At 41.4% G+C, this 21,855-nt stretch overlaps 1 protein-coding gene across 1 annotated transcript; it reads left to right on the top strand.

The window, feature by feature from the left end:
• The first annotated feature begins 5,388 nt into the window (after positions 1-5,388).
• On the top strand, positions 5,389-21,501 carry NRBF2 (nuclear receptor binding factor 2). Its single transcript, XM_072870610.1, has 4 exons — positions 5,389-5,578; positions 17,116-17,200; positions 18,714-18,754; positions 19,951-21,501. The coding sequence occupies exons 1-4, from the start codon at positions 5,525-5,527 to the stop codon at positions 20,665-20,667; spliced, it is 897 nt and encodes a 298-aa protein (XP_072726711.1). The 5' UTR covers positions 5,389-5,524; the 3' UTR covers positions 20,668-21,501.
• Positions 21,502-21,855: the final 354 nt, after the last annotated feature.

The raw sequence follows: 21,855 nt of genomic DNA, 5'->3' as shown, positions 1-21,855 counted from the left end.
ACAGTAGAGCTGTAGGAGAGAATATGTATTAAGAAATGTTAGGAAGAAACTTGAGGCAACAGAGCATGAGCGAAAAACATGGACATCCTCACATACCCAAGTTTGATTCCTCATCACCACTTTCAAATGGCCATCTCTTTCTCACCCCCATTTTTGCTGTCAGAAATACATCAGAACTTGTCAATATAAAGGAAAAAGTCAGTATATCACCTGTTCATCATTATGCTCTTACAAAGTACCGAAAATAGGAAAGTTTCTGCTCAGCTTAATACTGAGACCTGATGAATACAAGCAGAGTTTTCCTGGTATCTTGCACCTGGACGAAGTAATGCAAAGGAATACTACTTAGCCTTTCACCATTCCCACCAACTCCTTTACCTAAATTAGTTGTACTGAGCAAAGAAATCACACTATAAATATAATTAGTTACTTGGAACCTGATCTAAAGCCTAATGAAATCAGCAGAAAGCTTACAGAGAGAACGAGCTATAAAGAAAATATTAGTTTGATTGCTGTGGGCAAAACTACTTTCTGATCTAAGCAGAGGATTTAGCTATTTTATTCTGCAAGCAATGAGAAAATATCTTCTTGATTCTAAAACTAAAATAAGAGACCTAATTAATTCTAGAGCACCACAGTCATATACATTACTTCTTAGTATGCAGGAATCCAATAGTTTCTTTTTTAAACAGTAATATTTAAAAACGCATTTAATTTAAATGGTTGTGGTTCCTCTTTTCAGTAAACACATGTGAAGGCATACATTGTGTTTAAATATAATAAATACAGCTAAAATCATGCATCTGGGTCAATCCTCTGCATATAATCAGGATTATGAAAATTTAGTTTTTCTTGTCTTATCTTTCTCAATAAATGGTCTATGTACAGATGACTGGAAATTTATTCAGACATGGTCTTGGTTTGTTCTTGTTTTTTAACTCACCAGTTCTTTCTTCCCTGCAAATCTGACTGGTTTCTAATTCTATCAGTTGCTCTGGTAGCTAAGGAAAGTGCCAAACTGTGGTTGTTGATTTCTAAGCTGTGCTGAAGTTCTTTCAGAAAAAAAATTCTCATGCCAAGGCATTCTAACTGCAAGTTTCCTGCCCATTTTAATGATTTGCTCTTTTGGTTTTTGGTTCTGATTGCTCACCACATGTAATTGTAAGGGAAAAGGTCACAGAGGACCTTGAGAAGCCAAAATCCAAATAGACACAAAAGAAGGGGGAAAGGTGACAGGAAAAGGTTTTCATTTAGTTTACACCTTCTCCGAGTTTTCACTGTCCTGAACCTCCCAGCTCTCTGAATGAGGTTCCTTCAGCCCCAGTTGTCAAAGCCCTCCTTCATGCACTGCCTTGCCCACAGCTCCTCTCAGGCATTCCCCAGAGGCAACCCAAAGAGACACGGCACATCTAGGGGGAGATCCTGAAATCCAGTTATTCTGAAAAATCTAACAAATGGAAGGAGGCCCGCCAGTCCGATGGCTCTGTACATGTGTGGTGGGAAACAAATTGTCAGAGGCATAGGGGAATCCCTTTTGTTTCAAAAGTCCTTCTTCAAAGAAACAGACATCCCCATCTCTCTTTGAGGAAGGCACTGTGTGGGAGGCTCTGTGGGCCCTTCTACAATGCCATGACTGAGAAGCCTGTCTTTAACTGGAGCTTAACTGAAAATGCACAGTCCAGATAAAATGCAAAGGCACAAAGAGTAAATAAAGAAGTAGTCAATGCTAAGCAAAGTGTGGGCTGAAGAATTCTGCCTCCTAAGGAGGTGACAGTCAAATGAAGCTGGCTCATCATGTGTGTCAAAAGCAGCATCAGACAGGTAAATAGCAATTCTACACTTCCCTCCTACTCTAAAATTCCACTCTTAAAACACAGGGTATTTTAGGAAGCTTCCTGCTGACAGGCACATCCTGCCCAGAATTACATTTTAATAGTTCTTCTTTTAGACAAACATTTAATTTATACTTACACAGTCAACATGCTATTCCCATGCAGTCCCTAGGGAGGAGCAAAACATGCAAAACACAGAAAGGGTGGTAATGAAAAGAAATAATCATCCTGTTTTCATCGATGAGTTTACAGATAATGTAGTAGACTATTTACTGTGGTTCTGTTTTCTCTGGAGGGCAACTTTAAATCTCTTAGAACAACTCTGTAGACACTGGTAGAAAATGGTAGCCATTTTCAGCCCAGTGCAATGGAGGTTAGCATGCCATCTGGAATGAATATGTGACATCCAGCACTCCAAGGTCTTGGAATTTTGGACAAAAATCTACAAAGTGTCCCAAGACTGTTCTCTGAGTAAAGGAGAACTTCCATACAAATTTAGATTTTGAACTAGCAATAACATCACTATATCACATTGCAACTGAAGTTACACAGATAATGTTACAGGCTTTACTCACTTTCCACAGCTACTTCAGGAATTGGCAACACGATGCTTCTTGAAGGACCAGGGCACAATGGTATTTTCATTTTGCCAATTCCAAAGAGTACTACCTATACATCAGGAAAAAAAAAAATCACACTAGAAACTAACTAAGTTGACTACAGCATTGCAAATGGCAACACTGATGGTTCTGAAGCAAATGCTGCATATCACTAGCAGTTTTTAAAACATGAGATTTTAAAAAGTAATCTTGTCAGGTTTCTTTTTATTTGCCTTCAGTTTTTGATCAAATTTAGACATAGGAAACAAAACATTGACACACAGGTCAAGGAAAATGCCCCATTTAAGCATCTGCTAACAGTCCCTGGATGAAAAGAGGCATGGCCAGGTCCCCAGAGGGCCTTACAGTCACTGCCAGCCTTGCTGGGGGAACAGTAATGACCACTGCTAGTTACATGAACAACGGGCACGCTGTAACACATCGGCTTGACTCAGCAACACGGCTCCTAAAACCTTTATTCTGTTGATACAATATTCCTTCTCCTTTAGCTCCCATTCCACAAGTGGTAAATTGCCCCAGCATCTTACTCCTTTTTCCACTAAAGATAATGGGTCAATGAACATTGACTGTCTTTTAAAACCCAATAAATTAAATTGTCTTTCCTGAGCCAGCAGCAGGAGTAATGGAAAACATTTCTCAGAACTAGTTTGTTTTATTTCTAAGTGTTTGACCTAATGATCTATTTTAGCAAATCGGTATGATTTATGAAGAACTGATAAGCACATAGTAAAAAACAGCTATGCAGCTACCTGTCATGAGTCAAACATTTAATGCAAATTAAAAATCATATGCAAACAGATCAGCAATACAGTTTAAATAAATAAATAAAAATCTGCAGTTCAGTCACCAAAGATAAAAAAGACAGTAATGTGGCTAGAAATAACAGCTTGACAGTATGTATTTTAACTGCCAGTGTATCTAAAATCGCATCCTACATAATATTTATCAAGATCATCAAATTTTCCTCTGGATTAATGCAGTATGGAAAAGGATAATCAACCAGCTAAGTGTGTAAGATCTCACGTACAGATGCAAGAGAATCAGTAAATTCTGACACATTAACTCAGCGTAACTTCATTAACAATTGAACAAACAAGTTTTGTGCTCAGATGTAAAGACCTTTGGCAGACCTTTTCCTATTGTAGCACTACCAGCAAGAGAGAGAAAAAGGCCAGGCACCACAGGGCTAAGGGTTAGAGAAGGGCTTGTCATTCTGAAGAGGAACAGCGACCAAGTCAAGATGGGAGCTATACTCCTGCAGATGACAGATAAGTGTTACCTCTTCATGAATGTGTGTCCATAACTTAAGAGAAAGGAAAACACAATGATGTGGAACAACAAAACAATTACATTTTATCATCTCATACGTCCGAGTGTAAGTACTGGCAGTGAAGCGCCAAGTAGCCTTTCTTCTTCACCCTGGTTGACCTACTCCTTCAATGACTGATAGAGGACAACTTCACCTATCTACTATTCAATCAGTGGGCTCTAGATCAAAACCACTCTGGACTACATAGGATCTGACTTGGTGATATATAATTAAACCAAGTGATAGATAAATTCTTGCAAATGAAAACAGGAACTAGCAAAGTATCTTTTGGAAGCTCCTTGCCTGAAGACTATCTTGTCTAACCACATATGTTGGAAGAAAAACTCCCCCCAGCACTCCTGTGTTGCAAAGCTGGTCCCCATAGCAGAGGGATAGCTGAGAGCTATGGCATATCAGGCCACATCAGCTCCCTCAGAGACCCACAGACGCCACTCATGTCTGAGGATCACATCTACAAAGGGTACAAGGGGAATCCTGGACTTTTGTTACTTGCTGCTAATTAGCTTTTTTACTTGTTTTCTAGGTGTCTCATCTTCCCCCCTACCTTCTATCCTCTTCTCTCTCCCCTTTTTTTCTTGCCCTCGTTCCCCTTTCAGTCTATTACTGTCATGCTCCTATGAACTCATGCCATCCTTAGTTCCACCTAAGAAAGTTATACACAATCCTTTTATGGCAATTTTCTTCTCTATAGTCTTCATAAAATACAACGTTGTATGGATAAGGATGATCATGATGCTCAGTAAGTTGGCTGGCTAGCTTATTCGCTGTTCAGTGCCCTGCTTAGTTGATCTTTCTTGAGAAAGTTTATTTCCAATAATTAATACTACTATCTTGTTAGCACATACATGGTGATATGGCAATTTTGGTATCACTGTTATTGTCACCTGTTTTCATATACAGCAATTCCTGCAATGAAGACCCACGAAGAGCAATAGCTGTTTCTTCTTCCCCTCACGGAGAGAGCTGAACCAGCCACCCTCCTGACCAGCTTTGTGCCCGGAGCTGAAATAACAGCCCGGACCGCATCACCTTTGCCTGTTTTGGATAACGCACCTCCGGGCAGAACTAAACTCTCCAGGGCAGGAGCTGGTTTTGCACCTTTGCAAGGGAAGGGTGCTGCTCGCTGTCACTCGTGCCTGTGGCTCGCCTGCGTGACCTCTCTGATACCGGCACCGACCTTGCTGCCCTGCGGCGATGGGTGCTTTTACCGCCACGCTTCATGACGGGCTGGGTGCTTTTTTCCCCACAGAAGCCCCACGCATCTACAGACCGACGACCTGTGCCACACGCAGCGCTGAATAAAAGGGGAAAAAAAGGGAAAGAAATCACGGTTGTCTGCTCCCCTGCGACGGGCGCGGGGCCCTCCCCCGGTTTGCGGCCGTGCCCCGCCGCGGGCGCTACCTGTCCGCCTTTCGGAGGCCGCTCACCCGGTCCCTCGGACCGAGCCCCCCTCCCCTCAGCGGGGCACCGCGATAGCCGCCGCCGGCGCGCGCACCCGCGGGCGGGAAGACGGCCGTTGGGCGGCACGAGGAGGGCTGTGGGAGGGGCGGGGCGGGGGCAGGAGCAGAAGCGGCGCCCGTTGCCCCGGAGACACCGCCCGAGTCTCGCGCGGCCCGGAGGCTCTCGCGAGGCGCCGCCCGGTACGGGCCGGGCGGAAGCGGCCGCCGTGTTTACAACCCGCCGGGGCGGGGACGCGGGAGGAGCGGCGCCGGCGGCACCGGGAGCAGGCCGCCTCCGCGCCCATGTGCCCGCAGCCCCCGCCGCCCATGGAAGTGATGGAGGGGCCCCTCAACCTGGTGAGCGCGCGGCCGCGGGGGGGCAGGGGGGGCGTCCCGTCAGCCGGTCCTGCCGCCGCTCTCGGCCCTCAGGCGGCGGCGAGCGCCCACGGCGGGGAGAGGGTGGCACCCCTCCCCTCCCCTCCCCCCGGTGGGTAACCGGACGGAGAAGGGCGACTTGAACAGTAAATAGGGCCCTCTCCGCCCCGCCCCCCTCCAGCACCTGTTCAGGGCTTGTGCCAGGCCCTGCCGCGGCGGCACCGGGCCCTGGCCTGCCTGGGGGGGAGCGCGACCCAGCGGCTGCGCCGGACTAGAGGCGGCTTCTAGGGGAGGGCTGAGCTCGCCGCAGTCCGGTCCGGTGGCTGAGAGGCGGGGGAAGCGGTGGCCAGGCCGCGCAGCGCTGCCCCGCTGCTGTACGGGAGCTCCTGCAAGGCCCGCGGCTGGTGCAGCACACGGCGGGAGCTGGGCTGCTCCGTGCCCGGGAGCAGCTGGGAGCACCGCGGGAGAGGAAACAGCGCAGGGGTGCGTGTAGCGGCATGTTTAGATTGGGGCGGGGGGGTGGAGGGGAGTGTTAAGACTGGCCCGAGTTGCAAACACAAGGGAAGTTCTGTAAGGAAGCGTTGAGATGACACAGGCCACATCTATGCGAGTTTAAAGAGTTCTAGAGACTTACCAGGGCCTGCTACTGCCAAGATGCTTCTTTTAATTTCAGAAGGTGAAATGCTTTAAAATCAGTAATTACTCTGCTTAAACTAAATCTCTAAGGAACTTTAACTGAAACACAGATGTCTGAAAAATGCATCTTTGCAAAAGCTAATCAGATTTTAAACAACCTAAATTGATAGGTTTCTGCCACATAGACAAGATCTAGTGTCAAGAACAGTTAATTCTCTGCTGCCTTGTGGGTTTTATCAAAGCTGTATCTTGACTGTGCCTCAGATGCGGTGATACACAGAGCATTCCCTTAGAAAATGAGCTTTGGTCCAGCAGTCCAATTAGCCAGGTGTAACACACCAGGAATATAGCTGTAGTGCTTCCAGGAATGAGTTTGATCCAGAAATTGTGTAGACATTGCCATGCAAGCCTGAGACTTGTGTCAATTTAATTTTTAATCAAAGCTTATTTGCTCCAGCATGGTGTCAGCCCTGACAAACCCTTTCCTGCTCCATATCAGGTATTTCTGGATTGCTCTAGTTTCAGAAAGGCTTGTAAAATTGGCATTGCAAACCACCCATAGAATTAAGGCTGACAGTCTAGCAGGAAGATGGTCTATTTAGATCTGAACCAATGGTGCAGAACCACTCTGGGTATGTCTGCGTTGTGCTGTCTCAGACTTTTTACTCTGTATACTGGAAGCCTGATTGAAATAAGGAACAGCAGGAAGTAGAAAGCTCTTGTAATTTGTTGATATGATGGGTTTAAAGTCAGACAAACTTGCAGCACAGTAATGCAGGAGGGATTAACTGCAGCTATTTCACAGACACTATAAAAACCTTTTTAAAAGTAGATCTAGTGCATGAGCTTCTAAGGAGAAAATGATAATTGAATATTCCCTAGTAAATGGCTGAAAGTAGCAACTTTGTGGCAGTGCAGATATCACCAGTTAGTAGTGTTTCTTACTGAGACCACTCACTAAGGATTGTAGGAGTGACAAGAATATGAGTAAAGCCTGGTTGATGGTACTCTGACCATGATAGGACTGTGCAGTTACCACACCTGTCTAGCACCAGGCTAACACTAAGATCAAGACACTTCTGCGGAATGGATGATACAGGAAAAAAAAGTTGCTTTATAGTTTTGTACAGGAAATTATAAAGTTGCCTACACATATACTACCTACTTCCTTTTAAGGAGTATCCTGAAATACAAAAACTTTTATTGAAACTGCTATACAACATAGTCATGGATCATCTTGTATAGAAAAATGACCCGTCTCTTCAGGTTGCGTCAAGGACATGAACAGGAGTTCACATAGAGTTTTGCAAAGCTCTCCTATTCACAGTCCCTCTCTGCAGCTGAGTTTCAGATTCACAACAATATTAAGGGAAGGTGCCAACCTCCAATATAAGAATGTCCATTTAAGTTTTTGATCCTATCCAGTGTCATGTATTTCACTTGCTTCTCCTGTAAATCTCTTCTCTTACCTAAGTCTAGTTCCTGTGGATTGGAAAAGCACAACTTTTTCCAAAGATGCCAAACCATCAGAGAGGAAGGGGGAAAAAAAAAACCCAAACAAACAAAAACCCCCTAAACTACAAAGTGGTTTTGGGTACACTAATTGTTAGGCTTATTTATCTGCTATCAATCACTTGAGTACAAGACAGTTTCCTTCTTTCATTACATCATGGCTTGCTAATTTTTGTGAAATTGATTTTTCTTTAGTTAAGGCTTTTCATTAGAATTTGCTATAGTTCTTGGATGTTGCTTTGTCCTGTAAAACTTGTTCATTAGTTGCATATTTGAATATCTAGTCTTAGTTACTGGAAAGCATGGATACCGTCCTGATTTTCCTGGGGAGCGGATCTGACAAAAAAAAAATTCTTAGTAGTTTTGCAGTATCATAATGTCTCCGTTTCTCTGTCAACATGTAGCATGCCAACTGCACTTAATGGCTTATATTGCTGGCTTTCAGTTTCAGTTATTGTTTATATATTTGACTATTTGCTTAGCCTTCCTAATTACAGGTGGCATGCCTTGTTATATTCTGCTGACTTCAATTACATTCTTTCTCTACCTTCTGAAAGATATGTTTTCCTAAAAATAATTTTATCTTTATGCACCTGGGTCTTAGTGCCTTAAACTATCAATGATATTTCTTTTGCTTAAGTTTAATTATATTTTGGTTTCCCTAATTCAGTCATTTACTTCTGTAGATGGCACTAGACAAATACTGATTTGCTTTCCAGATCTGTTTAAAAAAATTATAACTACAGTGGTTTTTGTTTAATGGAAGTTTTAATCATTGACCTTCAGGTCTAATGACTTCAATGAGAAATTGACCTATCTTTTTAGAATTTGGATTTTAGTTCTTCAGACCCCCTTTCTTTTTAAAGTTATTCTTATCTTTTTGTATACCTTCTGTGCCATTGTTGCATGCTTAACAAATAATCATGCTGAGTCTAACCCCATCTTTCCTTCTTTTAACCTTTCTAGGACTAACTGCTGATTTGCTTTTTCCACTGAGCTGTCCTCAAGGTATTCATTGTATCCAGTGATACTTCATTTAGGAATACATTGAAACAACTTGTCCAAAATCTGTTGCCATCATCTGAGTTGTTAGAGCCACAGGAAAGTGTTTTGGGGCTGCTCTGGTACTTGAGCATTCGTTTTGTCTCTTCCTCTTGCCCTTTTCCCTCCTTCCCTCTCCCCACCTTAGTCTACTGGATGCTTTGCAGATGAGAAACATCATCTAATCTTGAAAGAATGGGTTAAAGCCCTGATCCTTATGCTTTTACTAATAAGGAAGCCAGTTCTTCAACCCTACAAATAAAATATTTAGGTTGTGCTGCGCAACTTAAAACTGGTATGGACTAAGTGCAGTCCCTGCACCTGCAGGCAACCATATAGCGGATAGCTAGTCCAGCTGAATATTTGTTTCACATATAATCTAGTGCCATAAACCAAGACATCTCAACATTCTTCAACAAATTAAAACTTTTACTGCAAAAGCATAAGATAAGTCTCATAAGAAAAGACGTCCTGTAAAAAAAAATGAAGTTAAGAGCTTATCTGTGCCTACCTACTGTAGGGGCAATTCCTACTGCCATCTGGTTTTGGCAAAGAATTCTGATCTTGCATCCAGCAATAGTTTTAACCTTAGGTATAGGAGCAAAAGGTATCAGCCAGACACCTGTGAAGATTTTCCATACTTAAGCAGCACAACAGCACACTGCTGACCATCAGAAGCCTGGAAGTAATGCAGTAAAAATGAGGCAAATAGTATCAACCTCCAGAAGAGACTAAAAAGGAAACTTGCTTGTTGAACAGAGTCTGACACCCAGGACTTCATAAGTCTGCCGATTCTGCTTTAATACCTCAGTATCTTCCTGTAAGATATATGCTAAGGAGCCATACCACCTCTACCTTGTATTCTTCCTACAAGGTAATAGCACTTTGTATGGTTTATAATAAAATACAATCCAAAATCTGGTGCATATCTATTGCCTATAAGTTTCTTGAAGTGTAAGGGATCCAGCTTGAACTGTTGTTGTTCTGATGAAAAACAGAAAGCACAGACCAGTGGCTGTAGCGAGAATAACACAACAAAAGGTATATTGCAAGAATCTCATATAATGGAAGCTTTTCATATTAATGCTGTAAGACATTGGTAGCAACCATTCCAGTGCAAGCCAATCAATGGTTCTAAACCAATAAATAGTTTAGAAGTGAGGTGAATACCACATCCACATGAGGGCAAAATAACAAGCAGAATAAATATGCAATATGGAAGAGTAGGAGGAGAAAATAGAAAGCATCTATGAAAGTTTACCAGAGATCAAAGGATTTAAACCACATGGGCCAATGTGTTTGAAACTTAATGCTAGCCTGCACCTCTGTTCTTCTGATTGGAAAAACAGGAATATTATGTTAATCTACAGAAACATCCACTGAATCCAGTTTGTTTTCTTTGATTTTTTTTTTTAAAAAAGCTTAACCTGAAAGCTGCTATACTTGCTCTTCCAATCCAAAATGAAAAAAAAGAGAGAGGCAGATGCACTCAATTCTGAACTCAAGCTAGAGAAAACAAGCTTTTAGGTGATAAAAGTGGAAGTATCATTATATAGACATGCCTAACACAAAGTCTGTTTACCACAGTGGTAAAAGCCTTGTCTTGGTTTTCCCAGTAACACTGTGATCTATATGGGGCCATGCATTTCAGCTAAGGTATAAACCCACAGATGCAGTAGCATATCTGTCTGAGTAAAGCAACTGGAGGTGCTGAGGTGATACATCAGAAACTCAGCTGAACAGCCAGATCAGTAACAGCCTCCTTGGAAAAGCTCAACAATGTTGTATTCAGTCATATAACTACTATTAAAGCACAACACAGAACTGTTCCACGTTACACATATAATAACTTGCAGTAGCTCCCAGTCAAGAACATAATTAGCTAAGCTATGGGTGGTTGACGGAAGCATTATTTCCTCACTGGCATCTATGCTGTTTGGGTACCTACCAGCAGTACCTTTCAGCTGCGTCACGATGGCATTACATGTATATCATCAAGCCACGCAGTTCAGCTCTGAGTAAGCGTGCCTAACAGTTTAAAGACCCAAATGAAGCTGCTTCATAGAGGCCTGGGGAGGCAGCAGAGTGAAGTCATGGCTGAAGCCTTTCTGCCCCACTTGTTTGAAATTGTTGCTTCTGGAATCGTTTGCTTACTGAACCATTTGTTGTGATGATTCAGTTCTCCCTGCTGAGGGGTAGCTTAGTTGCTGTAACAGCTTGAGCCATGTGGTTTAGGGCTACATATAGGAGCCCAGATTGTTTTTGTTTATTGTCAAGGCAGTGGGACTGTTCTCATTTAGCTTATAACCTCCAGTTAGGAAGACTTGTGTAGTACCAGCTGCAGCACGATATATGGGGATAAGAAAAGCATTACCAAAGCAGCTGAGAACTGCAAGTATACAAAATGGCTCTGACAAGCAAGTTGAAGCATTTAGTGCTTTTTATCATACTAAATGGATGAAAAGGAAGAGAACGAGGTTGATTTGACTTATGCATTAGGTAAAAGGATACCACACCTTAATGAAGTTGCAGGTGATCTGGGAAAGAGCTGCAGCTATGCCTGTACAGGGTTTTGAAGACTCCACCTAACCTGAGCAGTGTGAATGTGAGTTGGTTTCATTCCAGATCTCTTAATTGCATTTGCATGGTGAGGAACTCAGACTAACCATTTTATCTTAAATTTAGAATAGGTTGGGAACACATGTGTAGTCAGTTAGAGCTATTCAGTGAATTAATGTTGACTGGCTAAACAACTGGTTGCTTGTCTGCCCATCTATTTAAATTCTAATACTATTGCTTACAAGCAAGCTGAACTTCAACATCTTTACAGTTCAATACAAAGTGAGGAGTCTGTTAATATTGAGAATACATTCTCATGAGAGTTTCACATACTTGTTTTGCTCCATAGTCACACTAACCTGTAATTTATGGTTGAGTCATTGTTCTGTCAACCTTGCTAAGTACAGGCTTTCAAAGACAGAAAATTGAGCTAATGTGTGGCTAGTGGTATTGGTTGAGCAGCCACAATGGGTTATGCCATTTTTTGTTTCTCCTTCAGTCCACTTATCTTTCTCTACAGAATACAAGGAGTATTTTTAAGGGGGCTTGCTTCTGTCGATAAAACTACACATTACCATTTCTTTAGGCTTAGTGGCAAATATATTCCCATTATTTAGCATAAGTTACAGTACAGCTCTTTATTATTTTTGCTTTTTATCTAACTGCCTGTAAATACAAGCATTTTCTATAGTAACCCTGAGTTTTATTCGTCATGATTGCACTTTTTTTTTTTCAATTAAAAACAAAAAAAAAAGAAGGCCGTAGTTTGTTCTTGGACCTCTCAGGTCAAGTTTTCCACTTGTATTCTCTCTTAATTCCATGTTTCAATGCATATGCAGACATATGCATTCAAACCTTTCTAGGTTCACTATTTTCCGGTAAGAATGGGTTTGAAAGAGAAAGTGCTACAGTGTGTGTAGCACTGACAGAGTGTTTGTGGGGTGGGGGGGAACAATGGTGCACCACCACATCCCACCCTTTGTGGCCTGCTGCTGTGAACATCCACGTGGAATATACTTAGTATTCTTTTGTACAATATGGAAGCAATGCAATGTGCCCTTTCTGACTCTTCCTTTCTCCCATATACATTCTTAGAAAGACAGCCCTATATCCTTAAGGAAAAAAATCCCCAAACAGATCCCTCATCTCAAAAAAAAAAAACCCAAAACCTTCCTCTTTGCTTTCAGCAGTAAGAGAGCATAGGTATTGATCCTTTCTGGCAAAGATAACTGGTATCCACAGTCCATAGCATAAAATAGATGATGTTAGCAGCAAACAGTGGTTTCACTTAAAACAGTTACAAACTGTTATATTAGACAGAACTTCTTTGCAGTTAGCTTTCCTGAGGCCCCATCATTTTAGCAGCTGGGTTTTCCTGCCTTCATTTGTAACTTTATTAGTAAGTAATGCACTGTAATCTGTGCTTCATAATCATATTAAAATATATGACTTTCTAGAAAGTCCCTTACAATGAACAAAGAAGGCTCTAAGCTTAAGGTCTTGTGCAAGGCTTTGTCCAGTGAAGAGCTGTTCCCGTTAAGGGAACAAAGAAAAAGAAAACATACAGAAGACTATCTGTCTCAGCTACAGAAGAACTGTTGTAAATTACTGCTCTTAGGAGAGGGTAGTAGACTTACTGTGTTTGAAAATGAGTAGTACTACATCTACCTTTTAAAAACATAGTAGGATCAAGCTGTTTTTTTCCTGTTACTCTTCATTCTGTAATAGCTAGCTCTCAACTGGAATCACATGGGAAAAGCAGCAGCTTTCTCCCACTCCCCACCCCAAGCTAGGATCATATGGTGGTAATACTTTAAGTTGTAATGGTGCTCGATCTCTAGAAATAAAACTAGCATTTTTATTTTTTGAGGGAGTGGTAAGAAATCTGGCAAGTGGGCCTCATGGCTTCATTTCTCATGGCCTCATTTCTCATGGCCTGCAGTCATATCATTGTCTAGTTTATATTAAAAAAAAGAAGTCAGGTGTTAATTTTTTGGCTGCTAAAGAAAGTTCTAGGCAAAGAGGAGACCTGCATTGCTGTTTTAGAGGGTTGTTTGATTATTCTTTTATTCTGTTGCTCAGAGATTACATAGTCAATGGTTTGGGTTAGTTAGGTGGAGAATCAAATAGAAACCTTTCTTTGGAATAGCAGTACAAACTTACAAGTGCAGGTATCATCCCTTAACATCTCAGCTACAGTTGGAAAGTTTGAGGAAAGCTGTTTAGCTTACCTGCTTCTGTAGTTCACCCAGTGTGGTTCAAGTGACACAATAAGGCATGCACAAATCCCTTAAGAACCAAATATGTTAGAGCAAGGTGAGGAAGCTTTTTAGCTTGGTCATTGTTCACTCACACCTGCTTCCTCTTATAAGAGTCAAGTTGTTACACCTGTCCATTTGCTTACTGGGAATTCCTGCTCATTTGGATTGGGAGGGACATCTGGAAGTAGTTGTCGAACTGCTTCCCCCCCTTCAATTCCATAGCTTGTTAATAAATTATAATTATTCTTACACCACATCCTACGTTTATTTCCAGCACTGCAACTGGAAGAGGAAAGAGAAATCAGATATATAAACCCACTGCAGTTATGCAGCAGCTGTTTCTGTAATCATCTCAGCAGCAGGACCAAAGTCAAAGCAGTCCTGCTTGAATCTCTTGGGAACCAGCATAGCAGCTCCAGAACTGGTGGTGTAAACACCCTCCTCTAGCATGACATCAGACCAGGGATAAACTTGAGAGCCATTTTTTTCACTTTATGATATAGGACCAATTCTTCTATTGCCGGTTTTATAATGGGATACTGGCCACTCTGAGTTCAAAATAGATTTGCTAACAATGGTTGGATGCTGTGTGGCTAAGTGTAACTGAGCGCTAAGAATAAACCAGCAGACTAGACAAGATGTAGAAGCTTATCCATGGTACGTGGCTGTTAAGCATCCAAATAATTCTGTTGCAGCTTCATCACTTGCTGCTAGGAAACAGCACCGCTAATTTCTTCAAACTGCTGGTGATGAATAATGTACCATGAAAACGGGAGAAATTCCTTGGTCCTTGGACAATCAACTAATTGGAACAATCACTCACAGGGTGGAATAAATGAGTAAATATTTCCATGTCAAGCTGGTAGGAAAACATACAAAATGAGGAATTCCTCCCCCATGACTGACTGCAGAACACCTAGCATTCTCACACAAGGCTGTGCTGAAACACTGTTTTTTTTTTCTCTGCTGCAGTTCCTCTTGTTTCCACTGGGGAAGTCTGCTGCCCTGCATCAGAGTAAGATAGCCTGACATCTATATATTTTGATGTAACAGCAAGAAAGGCATTTTGACCTTGTAATCAGAGAATCCTAGCTTTTCTTTTTGCTAGCATCTCTGGACTGTTGTTTTCCTAATTTTATTCACGGACGAGCCCAACTTCTTCAGAGTCCCTTCAGCTTCCCTGGGACTTAATTGAGAATGGATATAATGTAATTGTGCAATCAAATAACAACTGACTGTCCTCAAATGTTCTGCATGTGCTTAAGTGATTTGAGTAAGATCATGCTCCAGTACTTTAAAACATATGAAAATAACCTTTGAAAGCAATCAGACTCAAATTCTTACATGTAGAAACTAATAAATGGAACCAGGCCCCTGGCTTGTTGAATTGCTTTCTTAGCTCTTCTGCCTCTAGCTACCCTGTTTCCTCTTTCCCTGGTTTTTTAGACCTGCCCATGCAGTTTGCAGAAGCAGCTGTATCAATACTAATTTATTGAAAAATTGTTCTGCAAGGAGCTAGCTCAGGTGTTTTTATGTCCATGACATAGCTAATTTGTAACTGGGTGAGCTGCCATGAATAACCGAGGAGATGGCTCTATATGAGCTGATACTGTTTGTTCATTCCCATGGGAAATAAGTTTATCTTTCCAGCATGTGTCATTTGTAGGAGTCCATAGAAAAAGGCCATAAAATAGATGATTTCCCAATAGAAAAACACTTCCTCTTCTGAGATTATTTAACCTCAGGGCAGAAGAAACAAGGAATGCTGACAATGCTATGGGGATTGAATGAAGATGAGGAAGAAGAATATAATTGAAATATTCGTTGTGAAGAATCAATGAGGGGATTTTGTGTGGTTTGGGTTGTTTGGTTTGTTTTTTTTTTTTAGAACACTCCATAGTAGCATATGAAATCAGTTTTAGAAAAGCCAAATGTCTTAATGCAGTGATATAACTGCTAGGGATAGCCTTCGAACAGCTGTTGCCCAAAAGAGTGTTTTCTGTAGAAGTCATTCTCTTCTGTGGTGTCAGAGCTGCTAAAATTCTGGTAGGAAATAGAATGTACTGTAACGCTGTAGGTGATATGTCAATTTGGAGGACAGAGATGACAAAGAAATTGATCTGCATTTTGGAACTTATTTTTAAAATGGATGTTAGTGTAAGTATCATGTTAGTCCTGAAGAATCATGTTACCGTCCTGTTTGGATTATCTGACCTTCGATGCTTCTTCCAAGACTGCAGGAGACAGAGGAAAGTGTAATTCCATAAGGCCTGTAGGGAGCCAGCTGTTCTAACATCTTAAGATATGGACAAATGCTCTCATTTTTATGTTGATCCTGGAACATGCTTGAAGTGAGTCGGTGACTTATATTGACCAAACCTCTGAAGTCTGATACGTTTTATGCCTTTATTTGGGTGAAGGGAGGGAATAGAGAATTTGTACGGGTCAGAGACAGAATTACAGAGGCAGATTTCAGGCTTTCAGCTGTTTCCCCTACAGGTTCAGTCAGTATGGATTTGGTAAAGGCTCTCTTGAGAAACAGTAATCTTAAAAAACAAAGAAACAGGCAAATACTTTCTTCAGATTCCTAAGTGTCTTGTATTGTTTCACAGTGTCAGTGCCCAGTACTTGATGTCTGTTTACTTCAAACTCAACATGTAGTAAAGCAGTCATGAATAGTCTGTGTTACTGACAGTCTTGCCAGTTAGCGGTTGTAGCCTTTCATATTACATAGCTTGTCTTGGAGGAAGGACTGTAAAATTCATGTCTTCTAAGAACAAAAAGACTTGCTTTCATGAATGTTGCAGTGCTGGTTATGCAATACTGTTTCTCACTGAGCATATGCAACTACTTGCATCAATTGCTTGCTTTCAGCAACATCCGTAGTCTACCTTAGTGGTTTACATTAGTGGCTTACAAATGCTAGTATAGACTTAACTGTTGTACAGCAACAACGTGACTTTGATATCTTTAACTATGGCTGTGCTGCTTCCATTAATTCGTGTAATCTGCAAACAAAAAACCCAAGATCTTTTGAAATTTCTTCACCCAAGAGGCAAAGCATCTTGGGCATGGGGCAGCAGAAAATGTCAAACCAGCTGTAAGCTGTAACATAATTCAAATATCTCACATTCTGTGAGGTAAATTGGTTCTGTATACTTACAGCTTCTCATAGCTTCTTATGGCCTTACTGGTCTTTTTACACGACTACAGTGAATGCCTGCCTATAAAGGAGAACATGTACTTTCTGAGGAACAGCTTCAAAAAGATTTTATTGTGTACACACCATCTTTGCTGCATTAACAAGCTTCAGTTCTTACCTGTACAGTACAGACTCTTGTAAGGTAGTATTAAAAATAAAATCAAATTATAAAGCTTGTAAGGGAGTGGGAGCCTAAAAGCCTGAGAATTGGAATCAGTACAGTTTCTTAGATGTACTGATTACTTTTAAAACAGGTATAACTATTTGTTGGTTAACCCTCATTGATGTAATGCTCTTTCTATTTTAAGGCTCACCAGCAGAGCAGAAAAGCAGACCGTTTGTTGGCAGCAGGGAAATATGAAGAAGCAATTTCTTGTCACAAAAAAGCTGCTGGTGAGTAGATATTTCTCACATTCCAGCTCTTAAAATCAGTTTCTAGATTTGCATGCTTCCTGTAAGTAGAATATTTAGTTACTTGCAAAATATTCTTTTTATTCTTAAAATGTGAATCTGTTTTTCAGTCCAGATCAAGCACCCTTTTCAAAACTTTTTCTCTAGTATAAGCAGCTAAAGCCAGACATTTCCAAAGTTGTTTTGATTGGGGGTGGTTATTGCTGTGAAGGCAGTTCTTGTCTCAAGATGAACCCAACACCTTGTGTCATGCACAAATTGCAGTTGGGGACCTGCTGTAAGCCAGTTTCACTTTACACTTTGTGTTTTCTTCATGGCTTTCATAGCTGAAGTCACCTGCTTTCTCTGTTGATAAAGGAAATACTCAGACAAATGTTTGCTTACAAAAGTTTATTTACTTCCCTTTCCTAATGTCTGAGTCAAGACAGCTAAGAACAGGTGATGAGCTCAGCTTTCCCAGAACTCAAGCAAAACAGCAGATTGCATCGCAGGCCTTGACGCTGCAATTGACAGCGTCTCCTAAGTGGAACTTTGTGCATTTACCTGTCCATTTAACTAGTCACGCTTAATTATTTGTGTTGGAGTCTGTCAGCTGGCTGACAGTGCGGCAACTGCTTGGCAGAAGAAGAAAGAGGAGGTCTTAATTGATGCAACAAGTAGGACATTTCCAGTGACAGAGCTTGTGTGGGGACAAAATAAGTGGCTACTCCGAACATCGTAACCTAGATACCAGGCATTCTCGCTTTCCATTCATAAATACTAGAAAACCCCATAAAATGAGAAACTGATGGTTTCTTTCCTATTTATGAATACTCAGAGCAACAAGGGATAGTACTTACATTCTAATACGCAGACTTTTCTTTTTGGTTTCCTTCACTTCATATACCAAGACAAAACCCAGAAACGCATTGATATCTTGTCATTTTCAGCATTAGCAAGATATGCTCAAAGTCTAAAGTACTGCTCTGACTGTAAGCCAGCACCTTTTCTGGTTTGGAGGGGAAGTTGATGAAAAAAGTGGGGAACTACAGACTATACCTCTTCATCAAGAATATAATTAAAAAGCACGACTTCATAATACTGGTGTGCCATGGGTGAGAGGATTTTACTTACCACATTTTGTCTTAAAATGCTTGTACGTTAAAAGTCTGGTCCTTAGCTGTGTTTCTTCCCTTCATGCGAAAGTTGTTCTAGGACTTTCTGGAAATGGCTGCTGTTCTCCTCTGAAACACAAATTGGAACAACCTGAGCCATCAGGATGCCGTGGCAAGGGTGTAGCATGTATTATTACATGATCTTACAGTAATTTTTTCAGACTTTTGAAAAACAGCAGGTGTTTCCAGCCACTGTAACTTGGTAAATACTTCGCCTCTGGACTGCTGCTTTTACGTGAGGATTCAGAACACGGAAGGTCTGAAGCCTTTTCTTAGCTTTTATGGAAACGTTCAGGTTTTGTAACCCTGTCCTAAGTGTTTATCAATTTTCTCTTCTGCAGCATACCTTACAGACGCTATGAAGCTGACCCAGTCAGAGCAGGTGAGACCAAAGTGCAGCAGACGCCAGAATCAGCCATAGCTCTGTTGTGTGCCTGTGTGTCATATTGTGCCCTGACTGATCATACCCCTCTTGGGCATATGATCATACCCCTCTGGGTGTACTAGCCTCTGCATAGTTCTCTGAACCCATGGGAACTGCACCAGCAGTTTTAGAAGAGCGGTGATGCTAATCTTCCTTGAGAGTTTTTCCAAGTTTACGTGGAGCAGGGACAAGAGAACTACTAGCCTATCCAAGGGTTCTCCAACAATGGTTTCTAGTCTGCAAGGCATCTTCAAGTAGGTGATAAAACTAGTTTCATATTTAACTTTTGCTGTGAGGCACTTAGGCTGTTTTGCTGAGACACAAAGCTGAGCACCTCATCTACAGTCTGTAATTTTGGTTTTATTGATCCTGACTGGGGGATCTCCAGAACAACAGCCCTACACCTTTCCTTATTCATTGCACAAGTCTGTCTGTGAATGTAGTCGTGTAGTCTGGTCAGCACTTTTATAGCAGCAGGCTTTGAGTTTAGCCAGTATTATCAAAGCAAATAACCCTTGGAGACTGGACATCTGTCTTTCCTCCAAAGGGTCATTCTTGTAGAAAAATGGTAGCCTCTTACCCAGGTGATTTCTGTGAGTTATTAACCACCATGCCACCCCCTTCATTAAATATGGCTGAATCATTTGGGACTACATCTGGCCTTGGAGCACTTTTCTGCTTAGTGTTGGGTGTTATTAATATACCACTGGTCTACGCAGATACCATCACAGAAGCATACAAATAGTTTGTATTATTTAGCTAAAGTGTGGCTGTGCATGCCAAGTGAATCTCTTCCTTCTTGGTGTTGGGCATAGGTCAGTTAAACTCCTAGTGCCTCTGCTCACAGGTATTATTATAGCCTGGTCAATGACTTAAAAACAACAAACAAACAAACAAAAAGACCAATGTTAACTCACTCCTTCACAATACTAGTAGTTATGCTAAATTTGGGTGACATATCTGAATCTGTTGCATTGTACAAGCAGAGAGCACTTCTTGCTGGATTTAGTGTCTGAATAACAAAAGCTCCTCTCCCTCGGGCATGCTGTGATGCTGTTTATGTAAATATTTACATGCATGTAACTTTACTTGTGTGAATATTCAGGTGGGATTAGGGATCACCAATTAAATTGTTTAATCTTGTTCTTACTCAGGCTCAGCTGTCACTGGAATTGCAAAGGGATAGTCACATGAAACAGTTACTGCTCATCCAGGAGAGGTGGAAAAGGGCAAAGAGGGAGGAAAAGCTGAAAGCCCAGCAGAATGCTGACAAGGAAATAGCTGCACATCTTCAGACTTCTTATAAGCCATCTGCTGAAGACTCTGATGATCAAAACATATTGGTTCCTGTTACTCAGAAATACAGTCCTTCCACAGAGAAACATCCACAGGATATTCAGGGTGTCTTTGACAGGGACCCGGATACGCTATTATTTCTGCTTCAGAAAAAAAAGGAGCCTGTAGAAGCATGTATTGGGAGTAAAGCTCCAAAAGATGACAAAACAATAATAGAAGAGCAGGCAACCAAAATTGCAGATTTGAAACGGCACATAGAATTTCTTGTAGCTGAAAATGAGAGATTAAGGAGAGAGAATAAGCAGTTAAAAGCAGAAAGAGCTAGACTCCAAAAATCTCCAGTAGACAAGGAGTTGGATGTAGATGCTGACTTTGTTGAGAAGTCAGAGTTGTGGGGTCTGCAGCAACACTCAGAAACTACTTCTTCAGCTGCAACTTGGCAGAAGTTTGCAACAACTGCTGGGAAGGCAAAGGACATTCCAATACCCAACCTTCCCCCCCTGGACATCCCGTCCCCTGAACTCCCTCTGCTGGAACTCTCCGAAGATATGCTGAAAGGACTGATGAATAGTTAAAAACCAGGAAAAGTGCTCAATGTAGTTACCCAAACTTAAGAAAAGGGAAAACCACCGGGACAATGGTGATCTGAGGGCAGAAACATCTAACACAATCCTACTGTTGGAGAAAAGGCATTAAAGCAACTTTGTTACTGTGAAATACACATCATATCTGATCTACTTCATAAAAGTTAAAGGTACCATAATCGGTATAAGATGGCAAGCTCTTTAATCTTTCTCCCAATGTTTCAAACCAAATGACTGCCTGGAGAATGTTTCAAGTAACACAATCCTTCAGGGTTTTAAAGTATACTATATGTAATAGTTATCTATAATGCCATAAATGATGGTGCAGAACCTAACTGTTATGATTGCCAGTTGTCTGCCACTTCATATTGAAAAATGCTTTCTAGCATGAATTTAAACTGTGCATTTCATTATGCATAACTTTGTTAATTCAGATACAGTGCAATTTACACACCTCCTGGATGGATTTATGTGCCACGCTCTATACTCCTGACTCTGTTCACCTCAAGTCAGGAGAGATTTTAATTTCCATTCTATGAAGGAACCAACTTATTAGTTCTGTTGACAAGTTTTTTTGGGTTATCTGTTTACATAACTAATCAGGGTGCATCGAATCTAGCTATTGGTTTCTGTATAAAGTGACATTGTTTAAAAAAGAAAAATCTATACTTAAGGAAAAAATACCCTTTTTGTTTTCAGTGATGCATGAATGGAATTAATTCTAGCTGGCAGTATTTGATTGAAAAAGAAATTGTTTACAGCTTAACCTGATTCAAAAAGGATATGGAAATAAAAACCAAGGTGTTTTGACACTAAACATGTGTTAAATCTCTACAAATGTTGCAGAGTCTAAAAAATTAAGATTTATACTAACAGTGTTAGTACACACGTACAGCTGAACTTCTGTGTTCATCGTCCAGCAAATACGGGAAAGCTGGGATGAATTCAGAGGGCCTTGCCTCTGCATGAAGTGACTTGGCTAATAGCTGGCTTCTAACACCTACAGAGCGCTAAGTGTCAGAGAAAGTAGCACTATGTGTTTCCCTGGGGACAGGCTACCTGGAGCTGAATGAACTGCTCCAGGAGAGCTGTGCACACCCGTTCAGGGTTTTGGTTTTCGAGGAGGGCAGTGGAGCCCTCCTCACACTCAGCTCCTTTCGGTATGGGTCACCTTGTGCC

The sequence above is a fragment of the Ciconia boyciana genome, chromosome 8, assembly GCF_034638445.1.
Source record: "Ciconia boyciana chromosome 8, ASM3463844v1, whole genome shotgun sequence".
NCBI classification, from domain to species: Eukaryota; Metazoa; Chordata; class Aves; order Ciconiiformes; family Ciconiidae; genus Ciconia; species Ciconia boyciana.
This window is presented reverse-complemented; position numbering and strand designations above follow the sequence as displayed.